Genomic DNA, 12,914 nt, shown 5'->3' on the forward strand with positions numbered 1-12,914 from the left:
CAACTTGTGAACATTCAACTGACCTTGACTTGCCAATGGCAAATTCTCTGCCGAGATGAACTGGGAGCAAAAGCCTTTGGTAGGGAAAAGAAGCATTTTGTGGAGAACAGTATGCAGGACTGCGATGGCAGCCATCTCAGAGAGAGAGAACACTGAAACACTGGAAAAGGCTGTCTGAGGAAACAGCAGTCTCCCTCACTAGAAATATCCTTCAAGTCTTAGCTAGACTGAGCTCTGAATTACCTGCTCTAAGGCCCTGCTTCCAAGAGGATACTGGTCAGGGTGAGGTCCCCTGTGATTCGGTCACTACTCTGGTCATTTCAAAGAAGAGATAAGAGACTCCAGAATCTGCAGTCCCAGTTCAGCAATGTTCTTAGGTGCCCGTGCATCTCCAACCACACCTCTTCTTCTCAAGTGGTTAAACAGCACCACAAACACAGCATAAATTGTATCGGGAAGTTCATCCAAATAACTTTTAGTAAGCAGTTCACCACAGAACTGAAAATGTAATTTCCATCCCACTCTTTGCTCCCTCTCACCTTCCCTCTCAGTACGGGAGGGCTCAAACCACTCAGAACTAACCCAAGTTTACTTTCAGATTCTGACAATTCAAAGTCAATGCAGAAGGGTAACAAATAACGCTGGAAAACTCACAGCACGTCAAACCATGAGACACTGCCATTGTAGCAAATTTCCTACCTTTTTTTTTAATTGCTGAATCAGCAATTACTTTTGAACATGTTCAAATGATTAAATACATATTTTCTCTAGCTTCAAACTAATTCACAGTACTCGGTTTTGTAACAAACAAGAATTTTGTTCAGTTTAATAAAAAGTACTGAAGATGCTTCCAGCATCACAAAATCTTATTTAATTCTGTGGAAGCTGACAGCTTCAATATTCAAATTGACAACAGGCGAAACCGGTTCTGTGAAATCAAAATATCTAAAATATTCCTCAGGCTTCTCTGAACGAAGCTACTAAAAGCATTGTTTTATGAAACGCAATCTAGATTGCTCTAGAGATGAATATCAACACTATCAAACATAATAACATTAGATCACACTGAAAACAACATTTGTTTTTATGCCCGAATTTTCATTAGTCTTGACTATAAGCCTATCTATAGGACCTAGGGGCACATACATCTTCATGGGAAATAAACCAATCATGGTTTCAGTAGCATCAGCTAAACATTCATGATAGTTGTTTTCTGAAAAATCTGTTCCTACTCTACCTTTTTCCCACACTTACAATTTTTAAATAGTCATAAGTTCAAGTATTTGGTACTTATTGACATAAAAGGAAGACAAATTGCATAATGACACAAGTACTTATAGCATGCTCTACATGAGCCACACTCTTCAAATGCGAAGCCACGTTCACACCAAAAAATAAACCAAGAAAAATGAAAGATTTGCTTTTCATATATGAAAAAAGGAACAATTTTATAGTATAGAATGTGAACTCCCATGCAAAAGAACGAAAGCTACTACAATTCAGACAGGAGAAACCTAGAAAAAGCTTTATAAAATTACCCTCCAGCAGACTACAAGACTTCTTGAAGATTATTATGAAATAATCAGGAGGGGGATAAGCAATTTGTATTTCTTAGGTAGCTATTACAGGCACGCAGGAAAACACTGTAAATCAGAGCAAGTTTGATGAAAGTCATCTCTCCTGCCCAAATCAAAAATTTTAAATGCTTCTTCCAGATTTGGGCAAAGTTGTATTGAGAAGTCAGAAAAATCCCCAAACTCTAAATTAAAAGTAACATAGCTACAGAAAAATATATATCAGTTGTTTCTGACAAATGAAACTGAGCAGGTTACTAGAGATATTTTCCATACTGTGAACTGATATGATATTAAAGACTAGTAAATGAATAAATTTCTACTGAACCTCACAGACTCAACATTAAAAGAGAAGCAACACAAATCTTGTTCAATCTATCCCCAGGCACTCTACACAAAAGAGGAAGGACAGAATTTTTTAATATAATACCCCTCTCTCATCTTGATATCAACACTGCAGTCTAAGAATAATGTAAAGGTAGAAAAATGGAAAAATGACACAGACACTGGTATTAAAAGTTCATTTAAACAACAGCCTGCTTCCAGTGTTCAATCCCCAAACTGTGCATACTCTAGTTAAGGAAATTACAGCATAGAAGTCATTTTCGATAATTTGTTCTCATGTAAAGTCATATTTTTAACTAGACTTAGAACTGTGTGTTTATTTTGGATCTTGAAACAGTTACTCTAAGCAGCAATCATTTTATCATAGAATCGTTTGATTTGGAATGGACTGTGTTAAAGGCCATCTAGTCCTGCACTGAACAGGGACCTACAGCTAGATCATGTTGCTCAGGGCCTGGTCCAGCCTGGTCTTGAATGTCTGCAGGGACAAGGTACCCACCACATCTCTGAGCAACCTGTTCCAGTTCTTCACCTCCCTCAACCTCCTGACAGTGCTTCTTTTGATGCAGCCCAGGATACAGTATCCCTTCTGGGCTGTGAGGGCCCACTGACGGCTCATGTCTAGCTTGGCATGCAAAATAACAGTTGTTACATTTAAGATGATGAAGACTACAGCTAATTTCCACATGCAGATAATTGCCAAAATTCTTCAGTAATGTATCTGAATGCATCTCTGCAGACAGAGATGCCATCATCCCATTGCCTCAACAAATTAGGTTACATTAATATTATGCTCCAAGGAAGAGAAAAAAAAATCGAGATATTTATAGCAGATCAAGCCATTACACAAGCACTGTATTGGTGCCAAAAAGCCAAGAGGACTTACCTGTTCAATCTCCTTGGTTTTATTTGCAATTGCTTTTGAGCGGCAAACCTGTTGGCTATCCTCATATAATTCCGTACCGTCAGTTACATTTGTCTCTGTTTCCTCTGTTTGTTCCACATACAATGGAGCTGAAGATCCAGCCTTAAAAGAAAAGGAATTTTCAGACTTTTCAGATCAGAATATGACAGCAAAACTAAAAATCCAAAGATATTCAATTCAATATGACTTTGCTTATAAAGACCGTTAGTGAAGCATTATTGCTACAACCTAACAGTTAAGAAAGAAGACTTTTAAATATCTAGAAAATATAACAAAAAAAAAGGGACTCAGTCTTATTTTGTGTAAGGACAACAACATCAGAAAACCCTTAGCTGCCCTTCCTCTGAGTAGAAACTTGTATATTTGTTATTTATAACATCAACCAGCAAGAAATCCTCAATGAGGGCCAGATTAGCTTTCTGGGGAGGGATAAAGGTAACAAAATCAACAGTCAATGAGAAAATCAGAAAGAACTCTTGCAGCATTCAGTGCTATGGGTTAAATATTAAAGGAAAAGAGACACCTACTGTACAGCAAGAGAAAACATGCATGTAGAGGATTCCTGATAATATCAGAAATCTTATTTAAGTAAGAAAATTGTACAAGCTTCCTTCTAATATGGGAATTAAGACAGTATTCCCCTGCCCCCAAAGAATATAAACTCCTACTTCAAGGACATCAAGTATTCTAAATAAAAGATGGAAAAAGAAAAAAATTACTACAGTATATTTAATTGCATTCTGACACAACAGGTTTGTATGATATATAATAGTTAAGGAGTTGTTTTTTGGTTTTTTGTAGCAAGACTTGAGAATTTTAAGTGGATGCATAAAAATATTTTTGACTACTTAAAAATAAAGAACTGAAGAAACTTAAGACTTATGACTAATGACTTAAGACTAATGTGTAGGAGAAAAGCATTAGGAACAAAAAAAAATGTTGATGCAGTCCTATGAGTATCAGCTCAAAACTCAGAATCATTGTAAACCACTAATACCACGTGCAGAATCTCTTGCAGTAAATCATGAGATACCTGAGAATACCTGAGTAGAGGATGCTAAGAAATTCAGCATAACATGAAGTTCCATCATTATACAGAATGTAAGATAAACTGGGGGAAAAAAAACACCAAAACTGCTGCTACTCATACAACAATTGCTTCATTATTAATCCTTTTCCCACTGTAATCTCTGAGGCAGAAACAACTTCACCACATGGTCCACTGTGTTCTTTCCTCAACTGCATTACCTTCCCTTCTGCAAGAAAACAAGTGTCATTTCTCTTCAGCGTTGCCCTCCCAAGCCTCACTACAAATAAAACTGTCCGAGCATGTGTCTCCAAATGGCATCCATGCTTGGATCAGTCTGCTCCTCCTTTTTCTTCACTCCATCATATTTTTAGAATTTCTTTTTCCTAAAGGGAAATGAACAGCTCTTTTATCCAGTCCTCCCATCCAGTATCAACAAGTTGTTGATACATCAGCCATTGAATCAATGGACATGATTTGAAAGTTCAGATAAATGTGAATCCAACTCAAACCTAGTTCTTAGTTTCCACAAGTATGAAATACAAAGAGGAAATTCAGCACTTCCCAAGACATTTATTTTCCATTTTATCACTTACAAAAATAAAATACGGGCCCATTAACTATAACGTTGATGAGAAAGGATTGCAGGTTTAAAGCAAACTGCTTTATGAAAGACGATACATAACTTTCATTTGTTTTAAATTAAAACAAAAACAAAAACCTTAGACACTAGTTAAAACACACAATGTTTAATAGAGCTTTGTTGGCTTCCCTTTGTCAGAAATTGTTGTCTATCGATCTCATTAGCCTTAGTTGTCTACGATAAATCCCACCCATCACATGGTACGTTACTAGAAGTCAAAAGACATAATCATGTATGTCAGTCTGTTCAGTGCAGAAAGATAGGAAAGTCCCAGAGGGGGTTAAGGTGTCTTTGGAAACAAGGGCTTTCTCAGAAGCCCCATTCCCTTCCCAGTCAGTGCTGGGCCAAGTGCTCCAGCGGTCTGAGAATTCTCATCAGCTAACCCTACTAACTTCCAGACAAGTACTCAGGTTATCAAGTAGGTCCCATATCTGCAATGACACAGGATCCACAGTTGAGCTGTTTAAGAGCAAGAGGTTTGTCAGCTCCCTGCCGATCTCACCACACAATCTCTTGCCAAATTATGTGCAGTAACAAACTGAACAGCTTTCTCGAGAGGTTATTAACAAACACTTACCTGCTGTGCCAGCAGAACAGAAAAAAATCATCACTGAAAAGAGCTATGATCATACTCTAATATAGCAAGAGACAAAAAACAAGGAGGGGAAGAGTAGACAGCTACAAATTAACAATTAATTAATGTTGAGTATTAATGAAACAGAAGTTCTGGAAAAATAAATAAACGAAACAGACAGTCAACAATAGCAAGGAAAAAAGCCTGGTATTTAACATTAAGATGAAGAAGGACTGCTCCTAAAAAGGAATACATGACAGGGCTGACTGCCATGGCATGGAAGTAAATTCAGTTAAACAGTTTCTCTTCTGATCTGAGGTTTTACATAAGCACACTTCAGTTCAGTAATCAAGTCCCTAGCTAATTTTAGGGAGCTTAGTAGGGAAAACAACTTACACCAATGTAAGAAAGTTCCTTGGAGAAATCCCCAGGAGAGATGGAGGCTTATTTTGTCAATAAATTCAACACATACTTACAAAACCTACTATTTATATGTTGATTTTTTATTTTTTTTAAACAACAAAAAAAGGAATCACAAGCACATGGCTTTAGTTCCTCTCTTTCAACAAACAAATAATGGTACAGGCAGACCAATCCAGAAGTGGATTATAAGATGCACTTTTCATGAGTGCCAAAAAACAGGACTGTTGTAACACTTCAAAATAAATCAATGAATACTTAGTCTTACCTCATACTCTGTTCTTTCAGGTAAATTGTTTTCATCAGCCTTCTCTAACTTCTCAGCTGCCCATTTGCTTGCTGCTTCTGCAAGTTCCTTTTCTGACAGTCGGTTGCTCTTCTCCACGGCCTAATAAACAAACAAACAAATATTCCTGAATTGTACTTCCACATGTAAAATCATCTTCTAAATTAAAATAAATAGTTATTCAGATCCAAAACATTTTGAAATGGTAAATAAGGAAGCTGAAAGATCTTGTCTGTTGAGTTGTTAAAAGAAAAATAGATAAATATAAATCAGTGAAGTTAGGAAAATGTTAAAATGCATCATACTTGCAGAAGTAACATTTTTGTTTGGTCCTTTTTTCAATTCAGAGGACAAATAACCAAAAAATTATTTGACAACAGCTGAGTTTAAAGACAAAATGGATGCTGCAGAGAAATGAGACAAGAGTGGATTGATTTAGTAACACAATACAGTTTTTAGCCATGAAAGGCTATAAGAAATCTAAACTGAACTATTCAACTCTATATATAGAACAAAACCTGAGCTAATCAGGAATAAAAAGTATTTTATATGCATGTCAAATGATCTAAGTTGGCTGAATTAAAATTACTAATTTTGTACTTGGTTGAAATGTTGATCACTAGTAACAGAATCATTCATGGCTTTTTGGCCTTTTCATCTTCCCTTCAGGATGGTCTCATAAATAGTATTTACAACATGATTTCCATGAACATTATTTGGCTTTAACATATTAGAGCAGACAGAGAATGACAAAAGTCCACATACTAAAAGCTTAGGAATAACTGATTTTACAGATCTTGTTAACTCTATGTGAGTACTTTGTGCAACTGTCTCTATAGGAGCATCTATCCAAGAATTAATGCAGCTCTAACATTAAAACCTGTCACATTAAGATGGATATCAAAGAAAGATATAAATGCCTGAAAAAGGTTGCCACAATTCCTACCTAGTTTCACTAGGTTGGAAAAGCAACAACAAAGCAACCCCCCCCCACTTTATCATTTTTTTCCACATTACATAAATGGTCAGAGGGATCAGTCGTCCCTTAAAGGATTATGTGTCATAAAGACACAACATTTATGTAAATTCAGAAAAGAAGTGGAACACTATGTTTATCTTAATAGGAATCCCTCTTTTCTACTGTTTTAAATTATAGAACAGTGATCAGCAAAGTTGGGAGGTGCCAGAGACAAAACAAGTTCAAAACACAAGACAAGGAACTAAGAGGGTTCTTAAGAGAAATAGGCAATACAATTCACAGGTAATTAGCCCAGCTACCTTTCCAAACTGTACAACCACTCATATACTTCTCCAACTACCAACTATCAGCAGCCATTTTTTTTCTCCTATGCTCTTATTATGTGCTCAAGGCACACAAGGCTTTTACTCACAACTTGACTTTCCTTGCTGCCAGAAAATCTTCTATTATGAATTTCTCTCAGTCCCCAAATGTAGCTGTGGCCAATACTACCACAAACAAACAAACAAACAAAAAAAAGGACCAATATCTCTTACCAATTGTTATCTTTGCACAAAAAGAAGGTAAATAAAATCTCATCTGACTTACAATACTCCACAAGCATCAACTAACTACTCTAGTACTTAACGGAATGGAGGGACAAAAACCAACCATATCTGTTTCATTTATTCTGAATAAATTATATAGACTCCATGGCAACAAAATACATATAAATACATATTAAAAATTCTGAATGCGTTTTATGAATTAAGGAGTGGGCTTTCCAGATACACTGCACTACAACTTAAGAGAAAATTAAAAGAACAGGGTCACATTCTTAGAGAAAAACATCCACAGAAGCAAGAAGTGAACTGTTTTATGGAAAATGTTTTTGTTTTAACATTTCAAACAAAGCTGTCTTCTCTTCCTTATTTTTTTTTTATTTTTTTGTTTTGTTTTGTTTTTCTTAGACATAACGTAAGAACAGCAAAAACCTGTCAGTTTTCTGCTATCTTTGCTGGGAAGCCTTCCTTGTCTTGCACATCTGCTCTTTGCTTTAATTACATTGCACGCAACCTCTAAGGCTTGTAGTCCAGACAGATATTAAATAAAAACACAAAAGATGTCATACAGTAGTCAATTAAACAGGTGGTTACGATCTGATAACACCAACCTGCATTAACTCTCATGCATGAATATGCAAAAAAATTAATCATAAGAGATTAAAAAAATACCTTTTCATATTTGCATGCAGTTACTGAACTGAAAAGAGATATTGCTGTGCAAGCAATACAAGTATTTCATAGTTAAATTACTACTTACAGCACTGAAAACTATCTCCTTTGATCTATAAAACAAAGCATACGACTGATTTCTCAAGTCTGAATAGACTGCAAGACCCGGGCCCTTGTGATGTTTACCACATTTTGCTACTACTTTTCTGGCTGCTATTTCCATGTCAGTGAAGAGCTTTAACTTAGCTGGTTACTGTAATCCACCAAGAGGCTCCACTGATAGAAAACAGTATATTATAGACACATCTGGTGCTTGAAAGAGACAAACAATAGAACGTCACTGAAGCAATTCTGCTTCTGCAGTTGAGGTACACCCAATAAATATTTGTGTTCTCAGGAGAAATTATTTAATCAAATGGAAACTTTTACTTTGTGTAGTTAATATCAAGTAGATACATGCAAAGTGCTGGCAAAAAAGAGTCAATACAGAACAGATCAGGCCCAATTGGAAAAGACAGCAATACGGTTAAATACCTATAGTTCAACCTCACACTGCATATATATATATATACTGCAGCAAAAGATTTTGCAATATCTCTTTGTTCTCTTTGTTGTATTAAGGACTTGATATTAAGCTGCGGTACGTTCAGTCTGTAAGCAAAAGAAGTGAACTAATTACAAAGTTGCTTTTCTAATCCAAATCAGTGCAACTTCTGCCTAGTAGCTTTTATCTTACTTTCCTTGTTTACACTGCTGAAAATACAGTACTTGCCTCCCCCCTTAAGGATAATGGCAATTAATTAGTGCCTAGCACAGCAATTCTGAAAGAGCTGTATATGGAATGAGTACTTAGAATGACATAACATAACACAACCAAAGCCTGATTTTTTTCCCACTTAATTATTTCCTTCAGTCTCACTTTCTCACAAGAATACCTTTCTTTCTTTCTTTGTTGTTTTTCTTCTTTTTTTTCCTTCTTTTTTAATTTTTTTTTTTCTTTTTTGTTACCCCCCAAGCATTCCGCTATTTTTATTACAAAGACTTGAAGAACCAGGCTAGTTCATCACACTATTTAGGTAAACACAACTTTTTAAGAGGACCTTACTCACTCAGAACAATATATTGCAGTGTTTTTTAATTTTTCATTCAAGTAATTAAAAAAAAAATATATATATATATAAACAGGGAAAATATTCCTATAGAAGCGTTCCTTTTAACCTCAAGAATAATTTTCAGGCAAGCAGTCTGCGTTGTGAAAATGCTTTTATTGCCACAGGACAGCAAGCACAACTCTTAATGCTGATTGTTCATTAGTGTTTATTAGTTTGTCTGTTTAACTAATTTGCAAGACTTTGTAGCTGGTGCTCAGACTACAGGATTTCTTTGATGGGAAATAAAACCGTATCATTTAGAATGTAAAAAGGAATTTACTAAGCTGCTCTGCAATGTGGCACTGCTCCCAAGGAAATGTGGTCATTCTCATCACATCCTCCAGCAGCCCTGCTCCAAATCCAGAGCTGCTGTTCATGTGACCTTCCCCATTTTCAGACACTTCATCTCACTTTTTCCAAATCCAGTCATAAATTAAGAATCACTTAAGGATGAAGTTCAGTTCAAGCACGTGTGTGTCCTACTATCTATTGTTCCTAAAAACTGCTTCCTTACTTTTATCATGGAATCACCAAGGTTGGAAAGGACTTCCATGATCATCCAGTCCAACCATCGCCAGTATTTCCCAGTAAACCACGTCTCTTAGCACAACATCTAAACATTTCTTGAGCACACATCCTTGCCATTCCTTTTCTAGCATACTCTGGACTTCTGCTAATAATAATTTCAAGTCTGTTCAAAATGCCCCTCCTCAAACAGGACGGTGACTACAGAATAAAAGGGCTATCGGTATCATCATCAGATACAGAACATGAGCAGCACCTTCCTGCTAGATAAGGGAAAACCAGCTTCTGCTGGGTTGCAGAGCAACATAAGAACGAAAGAAAACAAGAAATATCAAGTGATGCAAAACATACATATTTCCTATAATGTGCAATCTGAAGCCATGGTGAGAAGTACTTGAAAATCAAAATTCACCTTTGACGAGGGTACTGCTGTGGAACCTGAAGGTGATGCGTCCCTTGATGTCTTCGATGACTGAGCTGAAGTCCTCTCTTTACCTATAATTTAAAAAATATTAAGACCTGCAAAAATATATTAAACACATATCTTGCAAATATATTTATTGGCTTTAATATTTTGCAGAAAAACTGTAGTGAAGTTTACTCAGCTCATGAAATCTACAGCTTCCACTATCTGACAAATTGTGATAACATTTCTTTCTCTTTACAAAGAGAAGAGATGGTTATCGTACATGGCATATTTAGGAAAACTCCACTGCCCAGCATTTAGCTGAAGACCATGTCAATATGACTTGGTGAGATGCTAATTTTCCTGTTATAAACTTAATATTAACAGGTGAAATTAAGAATTCCTATATTTCTACTAGCCATCAATCCATCACCCCAGAAAACCAGACAGTGTAGGAACTAGTTCAGCAGGCCACAGTATGTTGAAAAGTTTTGCAGGGGGAAACAGTCCTACATTCAATGAACCACAGTTAGATTCCCTTTGATTTATCAGGGATTTTCTTGCCAGCATTCAAATCAGCCAAATGCCAATTCAAATTCACTGGGCTAACCACAGGCCATGCACAGCCTTGCCAAAGGCTGGCTACAGGAGGATTACATCTAAGGGATCTGCAGAAGGTAAACATGAAAAACACACTGGTTGTCAGCAATCCTATATTTACCAAACTATTCACATTCACTGAAAATTCACTGAAAATTGCTTGACTCTTCACAAAAGGAAAATAAAACAGATTTACCTTGGCTTCAATTAAGCTTGTATCAGTTCACTTAAGAAAAGGATGAATTAAAAACAGGTCTACCAAGCAGTTATGAAAATCTGGATATAAATTGTTTCAAAACAATTTTTTAGGATAACCAACGTGGTTTTAAATTAATGAGACCAAGCTTAATGTGAAATCTCAATCCTAACAGCTGAGCTATTTTTACTTAATGCTATAAAATAAGACTACCTAAGCATTGTGTATTTTTAAATACCCCTACCTATAAAACCAGAAGGAAAATTCTATGCAAAATGCATATTTTTCACAGGAGGAAATGTTTAGAAAGGATTTGAGAAGTTGCTCTTCTATTCTTTTCCCCACATTTTCATACCATATGTGTGCTGTGGAGTGTTAACACAAAGCAAAGGTCAAAAACTGATTGTCTCAGAACAGCATTGGAGACCACAGTTACCAGTATGACAATGAAGATCTATTAATACAAAAATCTTCACAGACTGAAAATAGCTGGGCAAATTACTTTGACAAAAGTAAATGTTCTAAGTTTCACTTCTGTCCTCAATTTGAAAACACTGTTAAATGGAAAACACGTAAAAACAAAAGAAGCAGCTATAGCAAGCAGAAGATGAACAAAAAATTACCTTTAATTATAAAATGAAAAGAACAGCAAAAATAAAAGCTGTGAAAAAATTAAAAGTTCCTATAAACACAATGCATGTGACAAATCTAAAAAATGAAAATAAAAATAATCACATCTTAAATCTGTCACACTCCACAAAGCATAGAGTGTCTCCCTGACATCATCAAGTAACACAGAAGTTTTGTTCCTGTGATACCTGTTTTTCAGCCTCATGACGACCCACCTCCTTTTCAAAAAATACAAAGTATTTTAACTGCCTTCTACAAACCTCCTTCATCACACTGGAGTCCTTAAAGATCCGAGTCGAGTAGACTATATGTTTATGGTTGAACAGATTAAATTAGCTGAAAGGAGGCAGTAAATTATTCAAAATTAAAAAGGGAGAAAATGAATTTGAAGATGTTAGTAAGAGGCCCTTTATTCTGAATGTGTGACTATTTGGAGCCCACAAGTCCAATCTGTACAATTATACAGCTATACAACTGAATATGCTACTTGCTTTCTTGCATCTCTTTGGCACACCACTCTACAGAACCCTAAGCAGACTGGCCTGGCCAAGGAATACCAACCTACTCCTTACGTGCTCACCCAGCTTTGCTATATTCCTTCCCATGAGCCCTTTCTGTTCCTTTGTTCTAAGCTTCCATATTTCCCTAGTTTTGTTTCCTGGAATCTTGGCCCAGTTTTTGAAGGGCTGGTGAGCATGGGATATTCCTCCTATAATGAAGACCACCTAGGCCAAACTGATTCAGACAGCATGACCTTAAACAGTATTGCAATACTTAAAAGGATACAGAACACACTGAAAAAAAACACGGATGTACAGACTAAACTGCACTGCTGACATAAACAACAGGTCCTATTTTATGCCCCTTTTAAATATGCAATACATGATTTTACAAGACAAATAAATAGTATTCTCAAAGCTTTATTTCAGCCATTTATACCTCACAAATGGACCATTTTAATTCAGTCATCCATAGAGCAGTTTATAAGTACTATTTTTGAGGGAAGAAGCAGTTATGAATAAACAGTGCAGTGTACAAGCCATCTGGTCTCTTCAAACTGATTAAAAAAATGGGAGAAAGGTGTTCAGCTACAGAATTAAAAATAAATCTCCAAAGCTTAAATATAACCATGTCTTTTGACTGGTGTCTTTTCTAGTTTTTGAAGATGCCTGCTTCCAATCTGCCACCCTCACTACAGATTGAGTAATTCTGCCAATACATTACAAATGTGATAGAAGTCAGCTCAAAATTCTAGGATATCCCATAAACATTCCAAAGCTCTGTATTGCTTTTACAATTTTTTTTTCTGTTCCTACTAACTGTGATTGACACATCTACAACACTCCTGCAGGTATAATTGCCATATTCTTCACCTCCCCTCCTCTAATCACAGGAATTTGTATTCACTGAGTATTGTTA

The 12,914-nt window shown here is 36.0% G+C and overlaps 1 protein-coding gene across 5 annotated transcripts in view; it reads right to left on the reverse strand.

Moving 5' to 3' along the window:
* The window catches only part of PPHLN1 (periphilin 1), a 67,722-nt gene that overhangs the window by 21,881 nt on the left and 32,927 nt on the right, over positions 1-12,914 (reverse strand). For all 5 annotated transcript variants that reach the window (XM_065743405.1, XM_065743406.1, XM_065743402.1 and 2 more), the window contains 3 exons: positions 10,076-10,158; positions 5,777-5,896; positions 2,806-2,946 (listed from right to left, as the gene is read on the reverse strand). In XM_065743405.1, coding sequence (XP_065599477.1) covers positions 2,806-2,946; positions 5,777-5,896; positions 10,076-10,158 — 344 coding nt within the window. The remainder of the gene's footprint in view (positions 1-2,805; positions 2,947-5,776; positions 5,897-10,075; positions 10,159-12,914) is intronic.

The sequence above is a fragment of the Cyrtonyx montezumae genome, unplaced genomic scaffold (assembly GCF_038088225.1).
Source record: "Cyrtonyx montezumae isolate F1298 unplaced genomic scaffold, pur_monq_1.0 scaffold_3, whole genome shotgun sequence".
In the NCBI taxonomy this organism is placed as follows: domain Eukaryota; kingdom Metazoa; phylum Chordata; class Aves; order Galliformes; family Odontophoridae; genus Cyrtonyx; species Cyrtonyx montezumae.